General features: G+C 34.7%; 1 protein-coding gene across 1 annotated transcript; it reads right to left on the reverse strand.

Annotated features, from left to right (window-relative positions):
* Nucleotides 1-1,505: 1,505 nt before the first annotated feature.
* On the reverse strand, nucleotides 1,506-13,258 carry LOC138697718 (uncharacterized). Its single transcript, XM_069823199.1, has 2 exons — nucleotides 12,631-13,258; nucleotides 1,506-4,054 (listed from the first exon to the last, which is right to left on the reverse strand). The coding sequence occupies exons 1-2, from the start codon at nucleotides 13,130-13,132 to the stop codon at nucleotides 3,645-3,647; spliced, it is 912 nt and encodes a 303-aa protein (XP_069679300.1). The 5' UTR covers nucleotides 13,133-13,258; the 3' UTR covers nucleotides 1,506-3,644.
* Nucleotides 13,259-24,860: the final 11,602 nt, after the last annotated feature.

Here is a 24,860-nt window from a genome sequence, read left to right on the forward strand (position 1 = left end):
TGGCATTGATATAAATCTTAAACAAGAGAGGTAATAAAAGGCAGTTAATGATAAAATGTGTCCTCAAAATACGCACAATATGTTGACAACAGGTTAACAAGAAAAAATTACTGTCCATACTAATTGTAATGGTAGGAAATGTTTTCTTGGAAAAATAAATTATGGTTTATTTAACGACGCTTGCAACTGCAGAGTTTATATCAGCGTCTCCAGTGTGTCGGAATTTTGTCCCGCAGGAGTTCTGTCGCATTTAAACACACTTAAATTCCATCGACCTGGGTCAAGATCGAAACCTGCAACCTCGAGCATAGAAGGCCAGCGCTGTACCAACTACGTTACCGAGTCCGACTTATCTTGGATGATTTGTATAAGGCACTTCAGATATCAGTTTCCGTGAAGATGAAGCCTGTAAAGTTACGTAAGTTAAGACAATTATTGAATCTGAAAATCACATCCATCACAGCTACTTACAATTTATGTTTTAAAGAATATACTCTAGTGTACTGCCTATTACACCATACCTGAAATAGTTATTTATGTAACTAGTTAAAACGCTTTCGTAAGGAGTTACGTACAATATTTTGTTTCATACTATATAAGAATTGCCTATTTATTATTATAATAATGGTCATTTTCTACGTGATCGTAGAAGTAGGCCTACAGGAAAATAAGCTGACATCTGGTGGCAGAATCGTCACGATGTGTTACAGAGGCCTTGAGAGAATCATGTACGGTAGTAAATATAACAATTGTAACGATGTAAATTATACAAGATTTTATGAAACAGTGTAACAAAGGTGAAATAAATATTTATCTAAGTAGATTAAATTAATGTTTAGTTAGGAAGTTAATGCGAACTGAAAGAAATACCATTAGTATCTTTAATTTATTGACTTAAATTAGGTAAATTAAAGCTTGTACATATAGTGCACATTACAGACCACTCTGATCGATAATGAAGATTTGCTTGATATTATAGTTATATGTCTCTGAACTGAAGCTTTTATTTGTCTGCATTTTCATAAAAATGATTTGAAGTATATGTTTTGTGCTATGTTACTATATTATTTCTAAATATTATATGTTGAAGTTACAGTTGAGGTTATAGGAATAACATCCAATAACACAGAACTGTCCAAAAGGCTAATAAATGAGTTTTCTCATACTAGGTTTACCATGGTGTATTCCAGCGTTGTCAGACAGAGACTAAACGGAGCGGAGCGCTCCACTATGACTCGTTGCGTGCTCCGGTTTTTCCACAGACATAAGCAAGTTCTCGCTTCGACTGCACTCTCTAGCTCCACAACCGGTTTTGGAGCTTACAACTCTGACACTACTGGTGTATTCGTATGTTCGTAGGCATGGAGTCCGGAATATAACTATAACGTAAAGTTTCATTTTGGTTTGGAGTACGGAAAGAAGTAAAATTCGATATCGTATGAAACAAAATAATTATGAAGGCATTAAGAAAACTGTATGTCGCGAATTTGTAGAAAACCACAACATATTATATAAAAGATCTTTATTAAAGTATAGTCACAACATTTACATAACACTTGGCACGTTTGAGGTCAGTAAATACAGTCTTCAAGTTGTCGTTTCTGTAAAATAAATCTGAAGTAACATTATTTAAAGCATGTCTATCGAAATAAATTGGCTTCGACTCTACAAACAAATTATTTGGCGTTAATATTTTCACAGTTGGCCATTCGTTTAGTTTTATGTTGGCTTGATCTATGTTCGTGATTGTCGAGGTCTGAAGTTAACATGAGCAGCAGTCTGTCTTATGGTCGTCTCTTGTCGGATGCTTTGGTAACTGTGTTACTAGTAGCAATTTGAAGTGCAAATTGCTTACGTGTAATTAACGTCAGAGCACTAATATTCACTATTGAACCCGAATGTCTCACACGATGCTGCTACACAACAGCTTAATAGCAAGGTATTTATTATTATAACTAAAAACTACTTTCGTTTAAAAAGTTGCAAACAAAACAAAAGACAATACATACATTCATACAATTTAAATAACAGATAAATTAATTAACAATACTGGCGTAAATTTGTATAAAAATGTCAGTTGATCATAAACAAGATTCACTCTTTGGTCCGTTATATCTTGCCTGGATGAATGTGTCAAATATAAATAAGATTCTAGTTGTTGTTTTTCTAATATGGTAATAGTTTTTAACTCCCAGTGCAAGCAATACTTATTCAAAATTCAACAGTTAATTACATCGAGCTTGTAATTAAATTATTTCAGATCGAATATTGTCCTAGTGTAGTAAAGTGGCTAGTCTAACCTTCACCAAATTCCGTAAATTCTGCTCTCCTGTATCTTGCACTTTCCTAACAAAGTATACACATATATGTATTACATATATAGAGGAGTATTAATATAATTTGTCCCTTTTTATAACTTTTAGAATATAACTCGTTATTCAAAATAAAAAAAAGATAAGCTATTTAGTATGTACAATAATATTATTTTAAAAATCATTTTGATCGTTTTCTATTGCGACCAAAACATCTACATCAACATTCATTTTTTTAAATGGAAGATACGTATATATATATATATATATATATATATATATTATAAGACTGGTAACAAAATAATCAAAATTTAAAAGGTCAAATGTGACTGTCAGTAATTAGAAGGTATGTAGTTGTCTATGAGAAACGAGCTTTGGCGTGCGGTAAGTTTATAGCCTATAATCTCCCGAGAGAGGAAAGCTCATTGTTATGCTACGCAAAAGATGTAATAAATAGTAGCAGCGTTAAATTTACACTTTACTACCTTGAAAATGAACAAATATATCAATTATGTTCAAACGCAGGTACATTTCAGAGAGCATGCATTTTTAATGCAAAATAAGAACTGAATATCTTCCATTTTAAAAATTATGTTGTGTTTAACAGGTCTTTACCATATTAGCGGGATACATATTATATTAATCTCCCTAGTTCGACAGCTGACATCTATCTATATAGCTGTCTGCCTGCTTTAATGTTTTATACATATAATGAAATAACTGTAGGTCTATGAATTACTCTGTAATATCGTCGCAGACCACAGGTTTCTCCCAGCTTCACAAAGTATACGTTAGTCTAAAACCTTGGCATATCAAGATTTAGTTTTTCCCCAATTGTATTTTATACATTTTATCCTACGTCGTTTTTTTTCTTAATTGATTCTCGCGAAACTGTAATGAGGTTTCTGTCATAATGTCCATAATGCTTGTAACAATCAACTTATCTCGTATTTGTTCGTTGTACCCACATGGATGTCAGGAATATAAACGGCAAAAGAGTTATACGCATTAAATACAAATAAAAAAGTAATATATGAAAATCATGAATGTGGTAGACTAGGCAAAGAATGACGTATACGTAAATTCTCGAGTGACTTAATGTGTATTAAGGCGTTATATGCCGAAAATGATTAGCACACTGTGCGTTACTTGATGTAATTGAAATTAAGAAAGCTATGTAACGATTACCGTTACTTTACAAGAAAAGTAAAATTCTTTCTGTTTAATTCTCAATTATTAAGTTATGAAGCACTGCTCCTTGGCAGCATGTAATCAGTGCATAAAAATAAATAATGCAGTTTAAATACATTTAGTCGCGTTTCTATTCACTCTTCACTGATGGATTTCTTGCGGAGCTTGCGCTTTGTACGCCAGCTGATGTGCGTCGTTGGTGTCGAAGCTTCTGTAGTAGCCTGCAGAAGACGCTCCGCTGCCGGAAGTGCTCCATCCAGCGCTGTTCCCGCTGTTCCAGCCGCTACCGACGGCCCCGCTGTTCCAGCCAGAGCCACCCCCTGTGGACCAGCCGTTCTTGCCGCCGCCCCAGCCTCCGAATCCGCCGCCGCTGAAGAGTCTCTGAAGGGCGATGACTCCGGCGATGATAAGGGCCAGTTTGCTGACGAGCAGTGCCTTGATGGCCAGGAAGCCCACGAGACCGATACCCAGAGGAACGATCAGGAACAACTTCGCCGCCACGGCCAGCACGATCGGCAAGATCGCCTTCAGGATCTTCTTCTTACCACGAGCTGAAAAGACAACCAAACGTTAATGATAACCTGGGAACAACTGGACAATGCGTGTGGTACAATAGCGCCTATTATGCTCATCACTAGTGGTCGGGCCATACCGAGCATTGTCGAACGAAAGAGAAGCGATATGTCACTAGTAAAACTCTTGACTATATTTTTTGCGAATTGACTGCACTGATCAAGTGTAAAGTTTGGCGAGTATAGTCGCGGATTTTTTAATGCACGTTTTCAAATATATTATAACACTTTATTACAGTGAAATGAAGAATAAATAGGGATTCTCTTCTTTTAGTCATAAGTGGATAAACTATATAGTAGCGACATTCTTCTACACACAAGGATCCCTCTACGATAAAAAAAGCGCATTGGCAATAACTGTACATAATAACTATGATTTAAGAAATTTGAATAGATTAATTGACGAATCTCCTGTTTTAAGTCACATATGCGGTAGATTATTATCATAAACAAAAGTGATTCTCTCGCACACATAAGACTCTTACTACTTAAAAATTTGTATTAACATGACCTATACTTACTGTAATGTCACTTCCTTCAAAACTATATCAACGGCTAGATATATCTACTTTACTACCATGCATAGATTAGCAACAACAATAGGTCTTTATTGCCACAGATACTTTAGAACTGTCTATAATGTACCTTACTTTAAATAAAAACCTATGAAATTATGGAGTCCATTTTTATGACCATATATGAACCAGCATTAAGAATAGTTCCTCTGTCCCACAGATAAGAATCTCTACTTTAAAAGTTATGTATAGTTCTTCTAACGCACAAGATACGGATCTCTACTTCAAACGCTGTGCATAGTTCTTCTGTTCCACAAGATAAGAATCTCTACTTCAAAAGCTGTGTGGATAGTTCTTCTGTACCAAAAGATAAGAATCTCTACTTCAAAAGCTGTGTATAGTTCTTCTGTCTCACAAGATAAGAATCCCTACTTCAAACGCTGTGCATAGTTCTTCTGTTCCACAAGATAAGAATCTCTACTTCAAAAGCTGTGTGGATAGTTCTTCTGTACCACAAGATAAGAATCCCTACTTCAAAAGCTGTGTATAGTTCTTCTGTCTCACAAGATAAGAATCCCTATTTCAAAAGCTGTGTATAGTTCTTCTGTCTCACAAGATAAGAATCCCTACTTCAAAAGCTGTGTATAGTTCTTCTGTCTCACAAGATAAGAATCCCTACTTCAAAAGCTGTGTATAGTTCTTCTGTCTCACAAGATAAGAATCCCTACTTCAAAAGCTGTGTATAGTTCTTCTGCCTCACAAGATAAGAATCCCTACTTAAAAAGCTGTATATAGTTCTTCCGTCTCACAAGATAAGAATCCCTACTTCAAAAGCTGTATATAGTTCTTCTGTACAGCATTCTTCTAATATTATTGAGATACATGAAAACCATTCCCTCCAGTGGCTAAGTCTGTACCTTGTCATTTTTACGCCAATACAAAAATTGTTCGCCTCTTTCCATAGATAAGACTGATTTTTTAAGAATTTCTCTCTTATAAGGTTATAATAATATGTACAAAGTAACCTATAATATGAAAGAAACAAACTTTACGCAATATCTTGTTTACTTCTTAAAAATAATTTGTGTTGATTGGTCTCCTTTATATAGGTTGGCCACTGAGCACGGGTGAAATTTCATAGGCTGTGAAATGACAACACAACAATTTATGAATTTCATACTGTTAAGAATTTAATTTTCTACATTATCCAAATTTTATGAGCTGCGGATTGTGCAGACACAAAGGAAGTTCAGAGCTAAGTTCCAAGTCTTAAGACGTACAAAGAAACTCAAACGGAATAATTTTAAAATGTGTAAACAATTTTCGTGTTATGGCAGTGTTGCGTCATTTCGGAGGAAGATTATATGTTCTGCTCAAACACCAGAAAGAGAGAAGAATTAGAATTGCAGTGATAAGTAATTTGATCAGATCAACAGTTAAACAGTCACTAGCATTGCCGTACATAATGTTCGTTGATTTACCGTTTATTGAGCGGCGGAAATAGACAATATATTCTTAGAAATATGAAATTCGGCAATAGCTGCGATATCATTCCACAACTTAAAAGAATCCACCCGGGCCCAGCGATCAACCTATATAATGGGAGCCATTTCACGTAGGCCTAAGTTATTTTCTAGAAGCAAACAAGAAAACTAAATTGTGCACAATAAAGCCTATTTTACACAGTTGTAATTTTTAGCGGTCCATCCTGGACTAGTGTATACGGAAATGAAAATAATTGTATAACTGTTGTTAAAAATTACTAGATTGCAATTTTCTTTCACTAAATATTTCCAAGACTACTTTGACTCCATTTTCTTTAACCCTTCTGCACCAAGGTTTATTACAACTTACTAATACCAAGGGGGTAATGGAATTACTCCTATCAAAATCATATACTAATCTTCGTTAAGCATTTGGAATATTTCACAATTTATTTGATATTGACAGTAGAACATCAGAAAATATAAAAATATGAAATAATAGTACTATTTTTTAACTACAGAGTGGTTCAAAAGTCCTGTTCCATAGTGTTGAAAACTATTACTAAAATTAAAGAACTTAGATATTATGTTACTGGTGACACTATAAGATAACATAGGCCTATACAGTAAATTTACATTTGCCTTCCTTCCATTTAAAGATAAACTCCCCAAGGTTATATTGTTTAGACATACAGTAGAGCATCGATTATCCGAATACCGATCAACCGGAACATCAGTTACCGAAAGCGGCGTTCCAGTCGGAAAAATTGAATTTGCTCCCGCGTCATGTAGAAATTTCGCTAGCGCTGTTTGCGGGATTTAGCGGCAAAAAATCATGACACACACTACCAAAGGGGGGGGGGGTAACAAGAACACCGCAAATGAATGAAGCGAATTAATTAATAAAGTAGATTAATTATTTAAGTTATTCTTATTTCAAAATGTTAGTAGGCATATAACGGGCAAATACATGGAATTTAAAAAAAAAAATATGGAGAAAAATGAAAACAATACTCAAAAATCATCAGTGAAGTAATCGTATTACCACCACCTTGGCAACAGGAAGGTTAAACGCAAGTAGTTTACAACAATTATGATAAATGAAATGTAATAATTCATAATTCTGATTGCTCAATTAATTATTGATGTTCAATTAATGATGAATGCAAATGTCCTATTCTGAAGGAATCTACGCAAGTGAAGTACTTAGGAATTATTATTGACCAGCATTTAAGGTGAGATAAACATATTTCTTCTTTATGTAACAGACTTCGTAAGACAATTCATTAATTTGTGATTCTTCGCTCTTACATCCCTACAAAAATTCTGCGATTACTTTGTTTAGGTTTGGTTCAATCTGTCATATAATATGGTATAATTGGAGGGGGGAAGCAACAGAATTTACATTTTCTCCGCTCATAATACTTTAAAAGCGGAAAATTACAATTTGCTTAAACAAGTCAATTGATTATTCAACAAATTTTATTTATTCTGATTTTAATGTTTTCCAAAGTGAACAAATATATAAATATACATTATTAAAGTATTATCACAAACATTCTCTGAAATATAAAAAGAAGAATATTTTTACCCTACCAGAAGAAATTTGACATGTCCTTTAGCTGAACCTAAACGTTACACAACCACCGAAATAAATCATAGTCAGAGTTACGGGCAAAGGTTATACAACTCTATTTTGATTCTAGCCTAGGTTATTTTGAGTTTAATAAATTTGAGGAAAAAAAATTAGGCAAATTATTTAGTCTCCTTTCACTTTTTCGTTAATTTCAATATAGTATTCATTCATTCCAACTGATGTTCTGTTCTTGACTTCAATCCCTATTTTTATCTCCGTAATTATCCCTATTTTGTAATAATTGTCTTGGTTTTGTAATTTTATTGAATTTTTGTTATGTCCTTTAGTACAAAATATTTATTTATAGGCACCGCCCCCGAGCAGAGCTTCTAACGTCAAACGAGTGTATTTATTTTGTATTTTATGTAGCAATAAATATACTAAATACTCATGTAGGTCCACACCTGTGGAATAACGACTAGAGCATCTGGCCGCGAAACCAGGTGGCCCGGGTTCTATTCCCGGTTGGGAGAAGTTACCTGGTTGAGGTTTTTTCCGGGGTTTTCCCTCAACCCAATATGAGCAAATGCTGAGTAACTTTCGGTGTTGGACCCCGGACTCATTTCACCAGCATTATCACCCTCATCTCATTTAGACGCTAAATAACCTAGATGTTGATAAAGCGTCGTAAAATAACCTACTAAAAAAAAGAACTACTCATGTAGTTTACTTTCTGTGCAATGCTATTGCCTTGTAGAAATACTTCAAAAACTATCCGTATTGAGTGGCAGATAAGCATAAGGGATTCATTAATGTTTTAAGTAAATATTTTAAGTTTTTCATAAATAACTCAAAATTAATCTAAGCGCGTTTGGATGCAACTGTACTCGCTGGATGAGGGTTGGGATTATTAATAACTTTCCCGAGCTTATTCTTAAATTATATTACATGGGGCAAACGATTTCATTACATCATCCGATGGAAGCTGCACTAAAACTATCCATATGCAATTTCGTCATCCTTGGCTGGCTTGATCGCTCATGCCTTGAGTGTAAAGCAAGTGCATTAGTAACTACACTACTCATGCCGACTCATAATTTTCTTAAATGTAATCAAGTATTTCCTCCTTGTGTTGAACTGCTACACGCCTGTTAAATTTCAGTCCAGCTGATCCAATAACCCAAATACTGTAGTATCCGTGGTTGTTAAGGTAAATAAATCTTGGCTTTGCTTATCGTTATTCTTAAAGCACCTGAGGACGAGTAGAATGCAAAATACAAGGTAACATAAACAAGTGCAGGCCTTATCCTATGAGGAAGACAGCCTTAGGTTAAATTAAGTGTATCAGAAGGTGGGGATCACAACAAGGCATGATGTCACCATGAGCAAGAGTATAAAATTCTAGTACAGTTCAGGGCCATGTTATGGTGGGCGGGATAAGAATTTAGTTCCTGAAAAAGCCGTCCACAGTGGAGGTGGAACCCACATACCATAGACTTGCCTGATATCATAGGGAGTTCCTTGCTTGTTTTGATAAGTGACACAGCCTACTGACCCAGTTTAATTGTAGATAATGTTTGACAGCTGTTCTCTTATCACGGCGAGGGAAACAGCAATGAGTGAAATCGAAGTGTTAATTGTTGTTTTCACGGTTCAGTTCCCGTCTGAGGTTTATGGAATTGTAGGCCGGGGTTTATCTCATCGTTGAGAAATGTGGACCGGGTACTGGGTGATACAGTATGTGAGCAATTGACCCTTTTTTACTTTTCTCCTTAGAAGCTTTCGCGCAAAATGTCTCATGATTTTCACTACAATTTTCCATTGAAGATACCAATTAGAATTTGATTGTGTAATCACAAAGTGTTGTTATAAGTTTTAATATTGACATGTTTAAAATAAAAATTGTGTTTAAAATTTATTTACATATATATATATTTTTTTTTTATTTTATTGTCAAATTCAATTTTTTTATATTTTACTGTCTGTTCAAATTTGTTGAAGAATAAATTAAGTAGAATACAAGACTACTTTTGTAGGATTCTTGTAGTACATTATAGTGGGTTTCATATTATTTGAGCCATTCAGAGCAGAAGTGGTGTAAGTCAAAAATGGGTAATGAGGGTTAAAGTAAACATTCTCTAAAATACAGCGCAAAGTAGCAATTAATATTCAATTTATTTAAACTATCAGTAGTCAGTGGATAGTACGAAGGACATATTAATTGCTACTTTGCGCTGTATTTTACAGAATTTTTACTTTAAACCTCATTACCCAATTTTGACTTACACCACTTTTGCTCTGAACGGCTCATTTGTTTATTCGACTTTCCGAAATAAGGCAAGGGTTTCACAGTGTAATGATTTTTAATGTTACATGCATGTCTTTCCAATATACATCCCTCGTATTTCGTCTTCAAAATGGCTTGAAAAGTATAAATTTGTAAATACCTCTAATAGGAGGGAGATATAAACAGAAAAATGAAGGGGTGAGAATGATATAGTCCTAAACCCCACAGATAAAATTTTACAGGAGAACATATTAAAGGTTTAAAGTCCAAAGCTATTAGATGCGGTATCATAATCTCTTCGGCGTATCCTTACGTCATTTGTTGAGTAAATTTTACAATATTTTACTAGTAGCTTCTCCATATGTGTAAGAAATGACTCAGACCAAAAAAAAAAATGTTTGTTTTAAGTGTTACTTTGGACTATCTCATTCTCATCTCTGCAAATGATTTTCCAAAGAGCCGCGCCGTATACTGTGTTTTTATACAGCCCTATAATTATATAAATTACATTGTCTTAAAGTTAATTATTCTCTTGTTTTTTAACTATCGATAAGATTCTTTCTTTTTACTATCATCAAAATAAAATACCGTATAAGTTGAACAATTAAAATGAAGGGATCAATAAATTGCGAGGTTTAAATTTGGAATTGTCCAAATTGTGTTATAGTTTTGTTGAAAATTCGCTTCGAAATCTGTAACATGATTTATAAAAATTTCAGTCTTTTCAAACATGAATTATTTTCAAAAAGATTTTATGTAGTAAAGAAAGAGTTTATGAATTTGTAGTTATTAAAAGTCACATTATTTAATTTAAATGCAACACAACGTAGGAAAATTAATTTGGCAATGCATATAGCTACATTTCGTAAATTTGTGTGTTAAAATCTATCTCAATATTTATCAGACTTCAAGATGAGAAAAAAGATATTATTTATGACATGAAGGCAATTGGAAACTAATACTTAAACTTTTAACATCAAACAACATTTTATTCATCACTGATCAGTCAATCTGTCAGTCAGTCAGTCAAATAATACATTTAGAATTGAAGTTGAAGTTAGAAGTATAGTACACAGAAAAAATTAATCTATTTTCGGGAAAGTATTCAATTCCATTAGACATTAAGAAGGCATAAAATTATTTTGGAAATTTTATTTAATTCCTGAATAAAATTTTAAATTATTAAAGGTATAAAGGAAGCAAAGAGTTCGAATCGACTGATTCACGGATATAGTAAAGTTTAAGACTGCTATTTCAATCATACGTATGAACACTCCACAGTTTGTCTTTTGAAGTGTCTTGTAAGGCAAGAACAAGGTAATTTACAAGTGACTTTCACACTCTGTTGTGAGGAAACTTGCGAATGTTGAGGTATTACTCCGACAAAATATGCAATTCATGCTGAGTACTTCAATGCAAGGCATTTCATACTTGAACCGTCATTGAACACGGCCACCTTAGAACCGGAATTTTGTTGTAAGGTTTAGTAACAACTCACATAAGATGAGCATCTCTGTCATAGCGACAAGTGAAAGTGGTGAAGGTAACAGCAGCTATATTTCCATAATCAGCCTTGATGTTTGTGAGTGAATGGATATTGACGATGAGATCTCTTTCGAAAATGTGTTGGTCTTGTATTGCACATTATTGCGATGAAATGCAACTTACATATGTAGCCAAATGATACTGATGAACATTTCACTTTTACTAAATAAGTATAAGTAGGCCTTTATAATCTATACGTTGTACAAGAGCACCAAGGTGAAGCATGAGATATTACGTATTTTTAAGTTGATACCAAAGGTTAACCACAACAATATACACGACGTTATCGTTATTGCATGCATTAGTATATGCTTTGGATTTAATATGCAACATGCTAATTGGAGTATTCAACGTCGTGTGTTTGCAGTAGATAGTTACAGGAAACATCATGATGATAATAATAATAATAATAATAATAATAATAATAATAATATTAATAATAATAACAACAACATAGGAAACAATGTAAATATATCACTGGTGATAGCATGCTAAAGCAAATTGAAGTACAAATTAAGCCGAAAAAAATGATAGACAATTAGCATTAAGAGCGTCATAAGAACTTAATTTCCATAATAAAATTCTGGAAATATATTTCCCATAGGCCTATTACACAAAAAGCGTCTTAGTAAATATATTCAAATGTATGAGACATTTCTGGAAGGAAAATTCGGACTATATACCAGTTTTGAAAGTCATATACAGAATTTATTATAGTTCTCCATTTATAGTTTCATAATCTTGTAACAAACTAATTAATTAAAAATTAGTGTAGTATTAAACTTTAATTTTGTTCAGCGTGGTAGGAAAATTCAATGTTTCTTTCATTGTTATAGATACGGAAACATCCAACGTTTCTTAACACTGTCGTCAGGGAAGGCAAAGATAGGAGAACCTGTTTATTTGATACGTTATCAAAAATCTAGTCCTAAAGAATAGGACCCAACAGATAGATTCCATTTTATTTATTTTTCCTGATGAAGTGATATGTAATTCCAAAAAGCTGCATGTTTTAACAAAAATAAAAGATCCTGCACTTGATTAAATCAGATCTTCATCGCTTCTGAAAGAAAGTTATTATATCAGTTTAAAATTTAAATTTTCAATCCATGATGTTAAATTATGAATTCAGAGATAATTAAACTCACCTTCTTGGAGTGCCCTCTGGACTTGTTCAGGCGAGAATTGGGGTAGCTTGAACTGAAGAACATGCGTCTTAAAGAACCTAGCTGCTGTTTCCACCAGGAACTCCAAGAGTCTGGACGTTTTCTGGCTCGGATCCTTCTCCAATGAGTTCTGGATTTCTTCTTCTGTCATAAGTGCTCTTCCATTTCTCCCGTCGTCCAAATCCTGCGTCTTGATCAGCGAGATGCCCTCAACAACTTGAATATCTGCCATTCTGGCAGCCTTATCCATCGCACTAACGACCTTCACCCCCATGCATTGAAACAAATCCTTTTCTGCGCAGTCCTCCAGTGTCTTCATCATAAAACTCCAGTTCCCGTCATCTCCAGAACTGCTCCTCGATCCCGAAACTTCGTTGTCTTCCACATTTTTACCATCAAACGGTACGGCCGACGCGTGCTCTGATAAGATGATCAGGAGCAAGATGGCTGCTGCTTCAAATATCCAGGGTTGCCTCAAATTCATTTTGAAGACTCGCGTCTAGAAAATATAAAATTGTTTTAACACTCGAAATCACTTGTTATATGTGTGCGTGTGTCCAAGTTCCTTTCCAGGTAAAGCTCAGAGTGTGGTCGTATTGATCTTCAAGCATCCTTTTTATGAGCCCTAGAGAGACCTCAATTGTAGGCTGGAAAGCCCCCCACCTCTTTCGTTAGCTATTCAGCATCCCGCGCCGTCACACCTCATATACATACACAACGGCGGGCAGCAGACGGACAAGGCGCGGAGGAGAAAGGGGTTCTTCGTAATCACGCTAACTTAATGGGAAGAGGAAGTGAACAACACCCTGAAACAGATATCTCTTTCTATCTCACTTTCTAACGTTTACGAATTCAGATTCTTACCCTCTCCCACTTGTTTAAATAGTTTTGTGGTGATGCACCAAGATCCTGTTAACAAAACATTAGTCTTTGCGTTTGTAGTCCGGAAATAACTGTGATTTTTTATTATCTACTTTCAGGGGGTGTCATTTTCCTGTCTTGTACGGATTTCAGAATCTTATTTCTATTTTCGTGATGGTACATGAAGATTTTGTTGATAAGTGCCAGTTTTTACGTAAGTAGTTCGAATAAAATATTTTTTATCGTCAATTTCTATAGAATATTATCTCGCTATACCATACAGATTTCAGAATCTTATTTCCAATTTTGTGGTGATATATATATATATATATATATATATATATATATATAGTATGTATAACGTTTTATCAACAAAATATTAGTCATTGCCTTTGCAGGTCAGGTAAAACCAAGAAATATTTTATTTATTTATTTATTTATTTATTTATTTATTTATTTATTTATTTATTTATTTATTTATTTATTTATTTATTTATTTATTTATTTATTTATTTATTTCCGTTTTTCAGAGCACGCTACTTCCATGGACTATACAAATTTTATAGAAACACAACTTTATTTTTGTAATGATGCATAACGATCCTCTTAAAAGTTAATGTTTGTGTCTTTATTGTCACCACAACTCGTAATATTTGTTATGAATTTTTAGATGAAATTAATTATATATACTGTATTAATTTCAGAATTTTATCTCAATTTTGTAGTGAGATGTAAAAATGTTCTTCACAAAACATTTGCCTTTATGTTTTTAATTTGATTAGAAGTGCGAATTTTCTTTACTATCAATTTGAAAGCATGTTATTTCATTATACTATTCCAATTTTAAAACCATCCCTATTTTATCATGAAAATTGTGGTAACAAAATAACAATATTTAGTTTTGTAGTCTGGGCAGAACTGTAAACATTTGTAACAAATTCCATTAAATTTTACTTCGTTTTACTGAATAAAATTCAGTAGGGCCTCTATTAACTTATATCCAAAGTTTTTAAATGGGTTTGCTGTGATGAGTAACATAAAAATTCTGTTACTGAGAAGTCTGTCCTTAACATTTCTTTTTCATTTAGGACGAAACAAAGAATTTTATTATAATTCTTAACACTTAAAAAATTTCAGAATACTTCTCTCTCACAGAAAGGGTAATTTCATTATGATAACTTTCAGTTTTTAATTTTGTGTTACATATAGGGATTAATTCCCATTATTCCACACTCTGTGGCTGTCATATTATAACTATGTCCATGAATTTTGAATATTATTTTTTAAGTTTTTTGTTGCATTCGCTTATCTTTTGAATACTCAGGCTTCAGTGCTTATCACAGATGATATCAAGAGGAGTTTTCATTTTTTTTTCGATAAATTTTGTAGCAACTTTAGTTGCGAGTAAATTTATTTAGGGAAAATTGATACCTGAAGTCGTATTTTTCAGAACTATTTCGCGAATAGAATAATAAACAGTTAATCAAGCATATTTAATTGTGTTTATAGTGAAAGGCAGTATAGACTACATTTATATTTATTATTAGATTATTTATTGAAATTTCAATAAGAAAGTGAATTTAAATGTAATTTTTTAAGATTGTTCATTGTTCATTCTTTTGTTTTTTTTTTAATCAGTTGTAATACCTTTTGTCATTGTGAAAATATTAATTTTGCGTACAGTCAGTCACGTCCTCTAAATTTTCTTCGTAGAAGGAAAGAATGGGATGTAGATGGAAGGATAATATTAAAATGGTTTTGAGGGAGGTGGGATATGATTCTAGGGACTGGCTTGATCTTGCTCAGGATAGGGAGGGCGGCAATGAACCTCTGGGTTCTCTAAAAGCCATTTATAAGTAAGTAGACTAAGTAAAGAGAAAAGAATTACGAAGCGGTAGCAGTAAAATAAAATCGATAGTTTACAATTAAAATACTGAAGTGATAGTTGGGCTCTATTGTTTTTATGCATCTGAAGCCTAACTAGTGTAATATGTAGCTAGTCGGCGATGTATGCAATGGAGGGGGAAAGGAACTGGATACCCTACCCCATTATCTCCTGGCCTAGTTGCCTCATAAGTGATGCCTTCTTGGTGTCACTTGTGAGGATCAGACCTGTCTTTGGACAGTTAACTAAACAACAACAACAACAGTTGGGCTCTAATTAGGTAAAATTCAATTTGGCACTTTCAAGGTTTAATCGTTACGAATATTATTTTTTTCTTCTACTATTTTTGTCAGTTTGTTTTCTGCACTGAAGTAGACTATACCCTACAGTATATTTCACTCAGTTTTAAAATATAATCGTAATCTCTGTCTTGTTAATCTTAATCCCGTAGAGTCGTTCTTAGTGGTATCGTGATTATCATGCTAATGTTAAAATCCGAGGTTAGAGGTTTAAAATTCTGCCGAAGGGGATGGAATCCTCCCTCCGGTAGAGAAGTAGTCTGTGGGTCTCGTCTCATACATTTACTGCACATAAAATCACTATGTCCCTCATAGAGAATCCAGGAAATAATTGTCTACAATTTCTCACCCACGTTCAATTTCGAAATTGAATAACCATTGAGATTGGAAACGCCGTTAAATTAAGTATTACAATTACAAATTCCATAAGTAAATTTTATATTTCGTGCTTTCTGTTATCGCCATATGCGTTATGGAAAATAATTATCTAGTGACAATAGTTTATCATATTTTTTCACCGTAAACACTGAAATTATGCTTGAAAGAAGCTTGCAGCTTCAGACTCTTATCATTGGTATGTTCTATGTGACAATTATAATAATATATATTTTTCTGTATCAAATTTCAGGCTGATTGACACACTCCGTCTTCATTATTTTAGCGCTGTGAACCAACACTCATTCACAGAGAGTGTGATTAGTTGTTTATTTGATTGGCAGGGCACAAAACATAGTTGAAAGTGTTCTGTATAGGCCTATAACTCGTAAAAATTTCTCCTCTATATATTATTATTTCCACTCAAACAAAGTTAAAGTCTGAAAACTTATTCGGATAAGACAGATGTTTACAGAGTAATTTTAAGACGACATAGAAAGTGTTTCGGATAACACGTGTCCTTTCTTCGCAACAAACTCATGTAAACATTGCTAATTGACACACAAATCTGTCATTGGATATGAGCCACTGTTGCCGCAACACAAGGATTCTAAACGTATGGTAATAAAACGACAAACAATGGGTAAAATGGTGACAAACAGTATAGCACCACATGCCTTAGTTTCGATCGTTTCTATGCATGGAGGGAGTCGGTCTGACCTCCATGCTGGCATCGTGTGTTATGTCCCTTTAACAAGAGAAGTGTGTTAAATATGGCTTTGTTGGCTTTCGTCATTTGAACATTCCGGGAGCCCCTCCCATCCTTGCGACGACGCAGAGGAACATTCTGGCCGACTACAGTGTTTGCCTCTGCAGGTAGCGCTTAGTACCAGTTATACCTACAGCGTATTCGTGGAGAAACGGGTATGAATTTTAAGCTCTTTACTATATAAAATATTCTCGTAATCAGAAATAGATTTTATTTCACGCAGCGGACTGTCTCACTGGTTGAATGACAGACAGACTGGCTCACTAACTGGCTAACAGATAGACTAATTAGTTGGTTGACTGAACGACTATTTGATTTGGTAACTGGCTAGCAGACTGACTAATTGACTGAGTAACTGTCTCTATGGCTGACTAATAACTTGACTGAATGACTAACTGGCTGACTGACTCAATAACTGAATGACTGACAGACTGTTTAACTGGCTGACTGACTCAGTAACTGAATGCCTTACTGACAGACTGTTTAACTGGCTGACTAACTGAGTAACTGAATGCCTTACTGACAGACTATTTAACTGGCTGACTGACTCAGTAACTGAATGCCTAACTGACAGACTGTTTAACTAGCTGACTGACTCAGTAACCGACTTATTGGCAGACTGTTTATCTAGCTGCCTAACTGATAGACTGTTTAACTAGCTGACTGACTCAATAACTGACTTATTGACAGACTGTTTATCTAGCTGACTGACTCAGTAACCGAATGCCTAACTGACATACTGTTTAACTGGCTGACTGACTCAGTAACTGAATGACTGACAGACTGCTTAACTGGCTGACTGACTCAGTAACTGAATGACTGACACACTGTTTAACTGGCTGACTGACTCAGTAACTGAATGCCTTACTGACAGACTGTTTAACTGGCTGACTGAGTAACTGAATGCCTTACTGACAGACTATTTAACTGGCTGACTGACTCAGTAACTGAATGCCTAACTGACAGACTGTTTAACTAGCTGACTGACTCAGTAACCGACTTATTGGCAGACTGTTTATCTAGCTGCCTAACTGATAGACTGTTTAACTAGCTGACTGACTCAATAACTGACTTATTGACAGACTGTTTATCTAGCTGACTGACTCAGTAACTGAATGCCTAACTGACAGATTGTTTAACTGACTAACTGACTTACTGAGAGACTGATTATCTAGCTGACTAGCTCAGTAACTGAATGCCGAACTGACAGACTGTTTAACTGGCTGACTGAATCAGTAACTGAATGCCTGACAGACTGTTTAACAGGCTGACTGACTCACTGACTCAGTAGCTGAATGACTGACAGACTGTTTCACTGGCTGACTGACTCAGTAACTGGATGACTGACAGACTGTTTATCTAGCTGACTGTCTCAGTAACTGAATGCCTAACTGACAGACTGTTTAACTGGCTGTCTCAGTAACTGACTTATTGACGGACTGTTTATCTAGCTGACTGACTCAGTAACTGAATGCCTAACTGACAACTGTTTAATTGACTGACTGACTCAGTAACTGACTTACTGACAGATTGTTTATCTAGCTGATCGACTCAGTAGCTGACAGACTGACTGACAGACTCAGTAACAGACAAACTGCGATATTGTGTACCTGGCTGACTAGCTAAGTAATTGACGGGCTGACAGACTCAATAACTGAACTCCTGGTTGAATAACTGACTGGCTGAGCAACTCACTACCCGATGGAATAAATGAATAACCAAGTTACTAATTAATGACGTTACTGTCTTGCTGACTGTCTGAGTAAATGATTCACATGTTTAGTAAATAGGTAACTAAACAAATTAACTAAAAAACTCACCTAACAGACTTAGTATCTGACTTCCTAAATAAATTACTTGCTATGTGGCAGGATAAATTATAGACTGACTAATTCAATGGCTGATTAATTTTTTGACCGGTGGATTGACTAAAAATAGGCTGGCGGGACAACTGACTGATTGACTGACTGACTGACTGATAAGACAAAGTGTTTTCAGTTTACTGCAGATATAATCTAACTAATAATTACAGTATGTTTCTTGTTATTTGGGAAGAATATTTTGTTTACATTTAGCCAATATGTTATTACTATTACTGTTATCATGTTTATTTATTTTATTTATTTATTTATTTAAATATACAGAATAAAGAATATTACAAACAAACAAGAGAAATAGAAATAAAATAATACAAACAATATAAAACAGGAGATGCAGTAGTATTAACAAAATTTGAGACCGAATGAGCAGCGCTCGTGTTCGGTCGCAGTTCAGATATAACATTAATAGGCCTATAAGAGAATATAAAATAAAATAAAGTAGGAAATAGAATTAAAATTACAGTTACAGAAATTATATAATACAATATATATATATATATATATATATATATATATATATATATATATATATATATATATATATACAATGTATATTATTATTATTATTATTATTATTATTATTATTATTATTATTATTATTATTATTATTATTATTAACCCGCTGCAATATTGGCACCGCTTATTTCACGCAGCCTTGTGTGTTAAGAGTTGTGGTTTCAAATTGAACCTACATAGAAATGTACTGCTATTATGAGATCCTATATTGTGTTATGTGGAGAAGTACAAATGCACTATTTATAGTTTCAGACCTCACAGAAGCGAAAATATAATCTCTGTTTGGTACCCACAGACACGATGTAAGGTATTTCGTTGACCATGTGAACATCCTGCTGATCTTCTCCTATGTAGTCGGAAAACAGAAAGTAAACATTTATCTTTGTGAATTCAAATATTATTGCAGAACTACAGTCATAGTGAGCTTCAAACATCCTTGAAACAAACTCACACTCTAGAAAGAATGCTAAATATTGATAAAAAGAAACTAATATTGTCATTTTATAATTTTAAAGTTATTGTATGCCTACGGTATTCGTTAATGTTGCTCCAATAGTACAGAGCTGTTCAGTTGCTGTCGATATCTTTGGAAAGGCTCTCCACTGTTGAATTAAAGATGAGGACATTCCTCGCCTAAACATAGATTCTGATTGGTATAATGTCTGTCGTGTTTTGGAATGCCAAGTTCAATGCTCCGGAGCGCTTATAAAATAGCTGTTTACTGTGTTGGCTCTGTGTGTGCATTACTGATGACCTCCAGACGTCCTGGGAATTTAATGACAGTGTGAGGTAGACGTATTGAAACTTAATAACACTTGATTGCACTCATCTTGGCTCACGTGCCTGTTATTAGTAAAGCTGATTTTAATCACTTTCGTCTTTTACTTTCATACTGTAACTACTCGTAGTAGGAGCCGACATACCCTTTATCGTTCTTCAGCACCACCTTATTGCATAAGTAAGCATCTCAGATTTGAAAATATTAAATTTTGTAAATTGTCTTACCTATTTTATTGTTCCGCCCAATTTTTGTTCTAAACATTTCCTTTCACAGAAATTAGTGAGCTGTGGGACTGAAGCCGGATGGTTTATGGCGAGTCCTTGGCATCAACCCCTTTGATTTGATTACCCCCTTTGATTTGATTACCCCCTTTGATTTGATTACCTGGTTGGGCTTTTCCGAGGTTTCCCCCACCGAAAAGGCAAATGCCGGGTAATATTTTGGCGAATCCTCGGACCTCATCTCATCTCACTACATCTCGCCAAAATGTAAAAAAATTGTACAAAATTGTAAAAATTGTAGAAAATTACTAAATTGTAAAACTATAAAAATTTGTAAAAATTGTAATTGTAATATTGTAAAATGTTGACATGTTCCACATCTTAAAGCTTCATTGCTCATGTAAGATCTATGGAATAAAATAAATGAATGAATGAATGAATGAATGAATGAATGAATGAATGAATGAATGAATGAATGAATGAATGAATGAATGAATGAATGAATGAATATTATGTATGCAAGCCAAAACTACTTTATTAAGAAACTAGCTTTCTTACTTATAGGCTAATTGTTATTTACTGTAATACTGGATAAGTTTCTTGCTAATTAAATTATTATTAACTTTAAAAAATACATAACCACTTTATCTGTTAACGTCTTCATTAACTTGCCACACATACAGGGTTGTTTCCTATCTCTGATAACGAATTTGAATGATATCATGTGCTTCAGGAGTCACACGACAGCTGAACTGTGATGTGAGGTGACAGACCAGTAGTGAGTGATCTCATAGTCCGAGTGCACGGCGACTTACAGCAGAAATTCCCAAGAAAATCGAGCCTCTTTGGGAGGGGTACATAACAACCCTTCCCGATGCCAAGTACAGTTAAGTGAAAATAAAAGAAGCCTGCAATAAAAGAGGCTTCGTTATTTCCAAGAAAGGCATCTTATGTGTACTTACTGTAATAAGATTGGTAAAGCTCGAATGGTATTAATTTCTATCATCTTGTGGAGTGCGACGACTTGTGACGGGGGGTGGATTTGCTTGCTTTTTTCACTCTGGAATTAACCCAGATAAGACTGACGTCCTATATATAGGACCCGGACGTTTTATTTTTTTAACATTGCTATGTAAGATTTTCATAGTCGGCAATCATGATACCATAATCCTTATGTGTTATAAATTGCCTCCAATTTTTTTTCTTATATTTAGTCTGTCATAGTCAATGTTATTATCATATTTGTGTGAAACGTCCGGTGTCCTATATGTAGGACGTCAGTCTTATCTGGGTTAATCCCATCCGAGCTTTGCCAGTCTTAATAGGTACACACAAGATGCCTTTCTTGAAAATAACGAAACCACGTTTTTTGCAGGCTCCTATGATTTTCACGTAACTGTACTTGGCATCGGAAAGAGTTGTTATGTACCCTTCCTAAAAAGGATCGATTTCCTTGGGAATTGCTAATGTGATACACCGTGCACTCTGATTATGAAATCACTCACTATTGGTCTGTCACCTCTCGCCGCAATTCAGCAGTCGGTGTGATTCCTGACGCACATGACGTCATTCAAATTCGTTATCAGAGATCAGAAACAACCCTGTACATAAGTGTTCTGGCCATGGGCAGGTCTTTCACTGCAAACCCAGCATTCTCAAATGTTTCCTATTTTCTGCCTTCATCTTAATTTCCGCATATGATCCAAATATCTTAATGTCGTCTGTCACCTTATATCTTCTTCTGCCCCAAACTCTTCTCTCATTCACTATTCCTTCCAGTGCATCCTTCAGTAGGCAGTTTCTTCTCAGTCAGTGACCCAACCAATTCCTTTTTCTCTTCCTGATCAGTTTCAACATCATTTATTTCTTCACCCACTCTTTCCAACACAACTTCATTGCCATATTACTAATTCCTTCTATTTAATTATTTTGTATATTACTTTCTATCATAAATGCTAATATATTGAACTATTTACTATTACTTTTTATTTCTCTGTGGAGTAACGGTTAGCGCGTCTGGCCGCGAAACTAGCTGGCCCAGGTTCGATTCCCGGGTGGGTCAAGTTAACTGGTTGAAGTTTTTTCCGGGGTTTTCCCTCAACCCAGTATGAGCAAATGCAGGGTAACTTTCGGTGCTGGACCCCGTACTCATTTCACTGGCATTTTCATGTTCATTTCATTAAGACACTAAATAACCTAAGATGTCCATAAAGCGTCATAAAATAATCTACTAAAATAAAAAAAATCGTACGAGATATATTTTATTTGGTAACACACTTGTTAGTTTATTTAGTTTCTGTGTTACTTGTTACCTTTCTAATCTACAGTGCATACATTTTATCTTTCCACGCTCGTGAATGTAGAGTGTACTGATGTAACCTCGGCAGTTGCGAGCGTCGTTAAATAAAACCTAACTTTTATTTTATACACTGTGAGAGAAGTTATTAGTTAAGAGCATATAATATATTTTCACTTCGTATGAAGCGATATTCCGAAATTAGTTCTATCTCACATCAAATTTTTCACTGTAGTTCACTCAATGAACGTACGTGTCTATTATCGCTTTAATTTTGCACAATTCGCGATTAAAGGCTCGTTCACAATAAACCGGAAACGGAAACGACAACAAAAACGAGAACGGAAATAATGCTAAAATCAATGTATTTAAATGTGAGCATTCACAATAGTTAATTGTGAATACTCACATCTAAATGCATTTATTTTAACAATATTTCTGTTCTCGTTGTCGTTTTTGTTCCCGGTTTATTGTGAACCAGCCTTAAAACTCAAACGAGTGGTAGCACAGGTCTGTAGATGCTGTCGATGCCGAGATATTAAGGCTGGTCCACAATAAACCGGGAACGGAAAGGACAACGAGAACGGAAATATTGTTAAAATAAATGTATTTAAATGTGAGCATTCACAATTAACGAGAAGCTTGCCGGAGCCCGGGAACGGAAACGTGAAAGTTAATTGTGAATGCTCACATTTAAATACATTTACGAGTATTTTAACAATATTTCTATTCTAGTTCTCGTTGTCATTTCCGTTCCCGGTTTATTGTGGATCAGCCTTTACTGTGAGAGACCGCGCGGTACGTCTAATTTGGTTTGTACTCAATTTCGGCGCCTTCATGCCATAGCAAGGGAAGATGGAGTCTTTGGGCGTGGTCACGCAAGTTACATTGGTTCATGGCCTAACTACTAATAAGATTAGCATTCGTCTGTGGCTCATAGCGTTGTTACAGTACGCATATGAATTCTGCTAGTTTTTGTTTTACTATGGTTCCCGGAACGGGTGCCTATACTCGATGCGGGAAAAGACATATTCTACTCAAAACAACTGGAATTTTAAATCGTATTACAAAATACACTACTTAAAGTGCCATCACAGTCTAGTATATACAGTCATGAAGTTTGAGTTGATGAGGTTGCTAGGAACAACAGCCTGTGCAGGTACTATTTCGCATTGTCTGTAATGAGGCGATAGTAGCGATCCTAGTGGTTAGCAACTATCTATGGATGCATATTTATTACATATTGAGCTTCGTGACTGTATATATTAGACTGTGGTGCCATTGTTACGTTGTTAAGAAGTTGACGTAATTGTCATGCTACTTGGATACGGATAACGCTAGAAGGAGAAATTATTGAATTAATCTGATCGGCAGAGACTTTCGTGTTTGCACAGTGGAAAGTAAGTTACCCAATTAGAATGGAGAACGCTGTACATGTCCTGTGATATAATGCATGTAGTGTTTCCGAGCATGAACATTAGGAGCTGCACAAAACTGTATTACAATACAAGATAAACCGGAACTATAAAAATAATACTGACGTCAAACTCTGGCAGTCAGGAGAAAATTATCGACCAAATCATCGTGTCGTTTCTGTTAATTGAGAACAGTTTTCAAATATTTTGCACACATAGCGTGATAATAAAATTGAGGTGTTGGGAAACCACGTCTGTGCGCTTCTTGTTAATTAGTGCAGATGTCGAAGTTTTGCAATAGTTTTCGTTATAATTAACAGTAATATTCATTTATGATAGTCATTATAGACATATCTCTGTTGATAGAACCTTTTATGTCAGAAATAATGTATATTTATCGCTTTCAAGCTTTCTTTTATTTCATTCTTTTGCAGCTCTCTGTCAGAAAGTATATAGACCTACAAGAGGATTTCACTTTAAATGTTTTAGTAGCTCTTTTGTTGCCTATTTTTTGTTATCAGCGATTTGATATTGGTATTAACATAAATACATATTTTATTTTTATTAACATTAAAATAAACATGAAAGACTAGCGACTGAAGTTTTGAATAGTGTCGTTACTTAAAATATCTGCCTTTTGATCGTAAATCATCAATGTAAAGAAAGGGAAACCTCTCTGTTGTATCCGCTACTAAGATCTCTTCTTGAGAGCGGTGATGGAGCTGGTAATTAACTCCGAAACATTCAATATTTCTACATATATTTTAACATGGTGCATAAATCCAAAGAAATCGCAGAAGGTTGAGTGCAGTGAAAATTTTAAATCTTAATTCAGTTCTTTGGTACCACCTCTATTCACATAACTTCTAGATCAGTAATAGTTACACCGAAAACCCAGATCTTCCCCTCATTTT

The sequence above is a fragment of the Periplaneta americana genome, chromosome 4 (genome assembly GCF_040183065.1).
Source record: "Periplaneta americana isolate PAMFEO1 chromosome 4, P.americana_PAMFEO1_priV1, whole genome shotgun sequence".
In the NCBI taxonomy this organism is placed as follows: Eukaryota; Metazoa; Arthropoda; class Insecta; order Blattodea; family Blattidae; genus Periplaneta; species Periplaneta americana.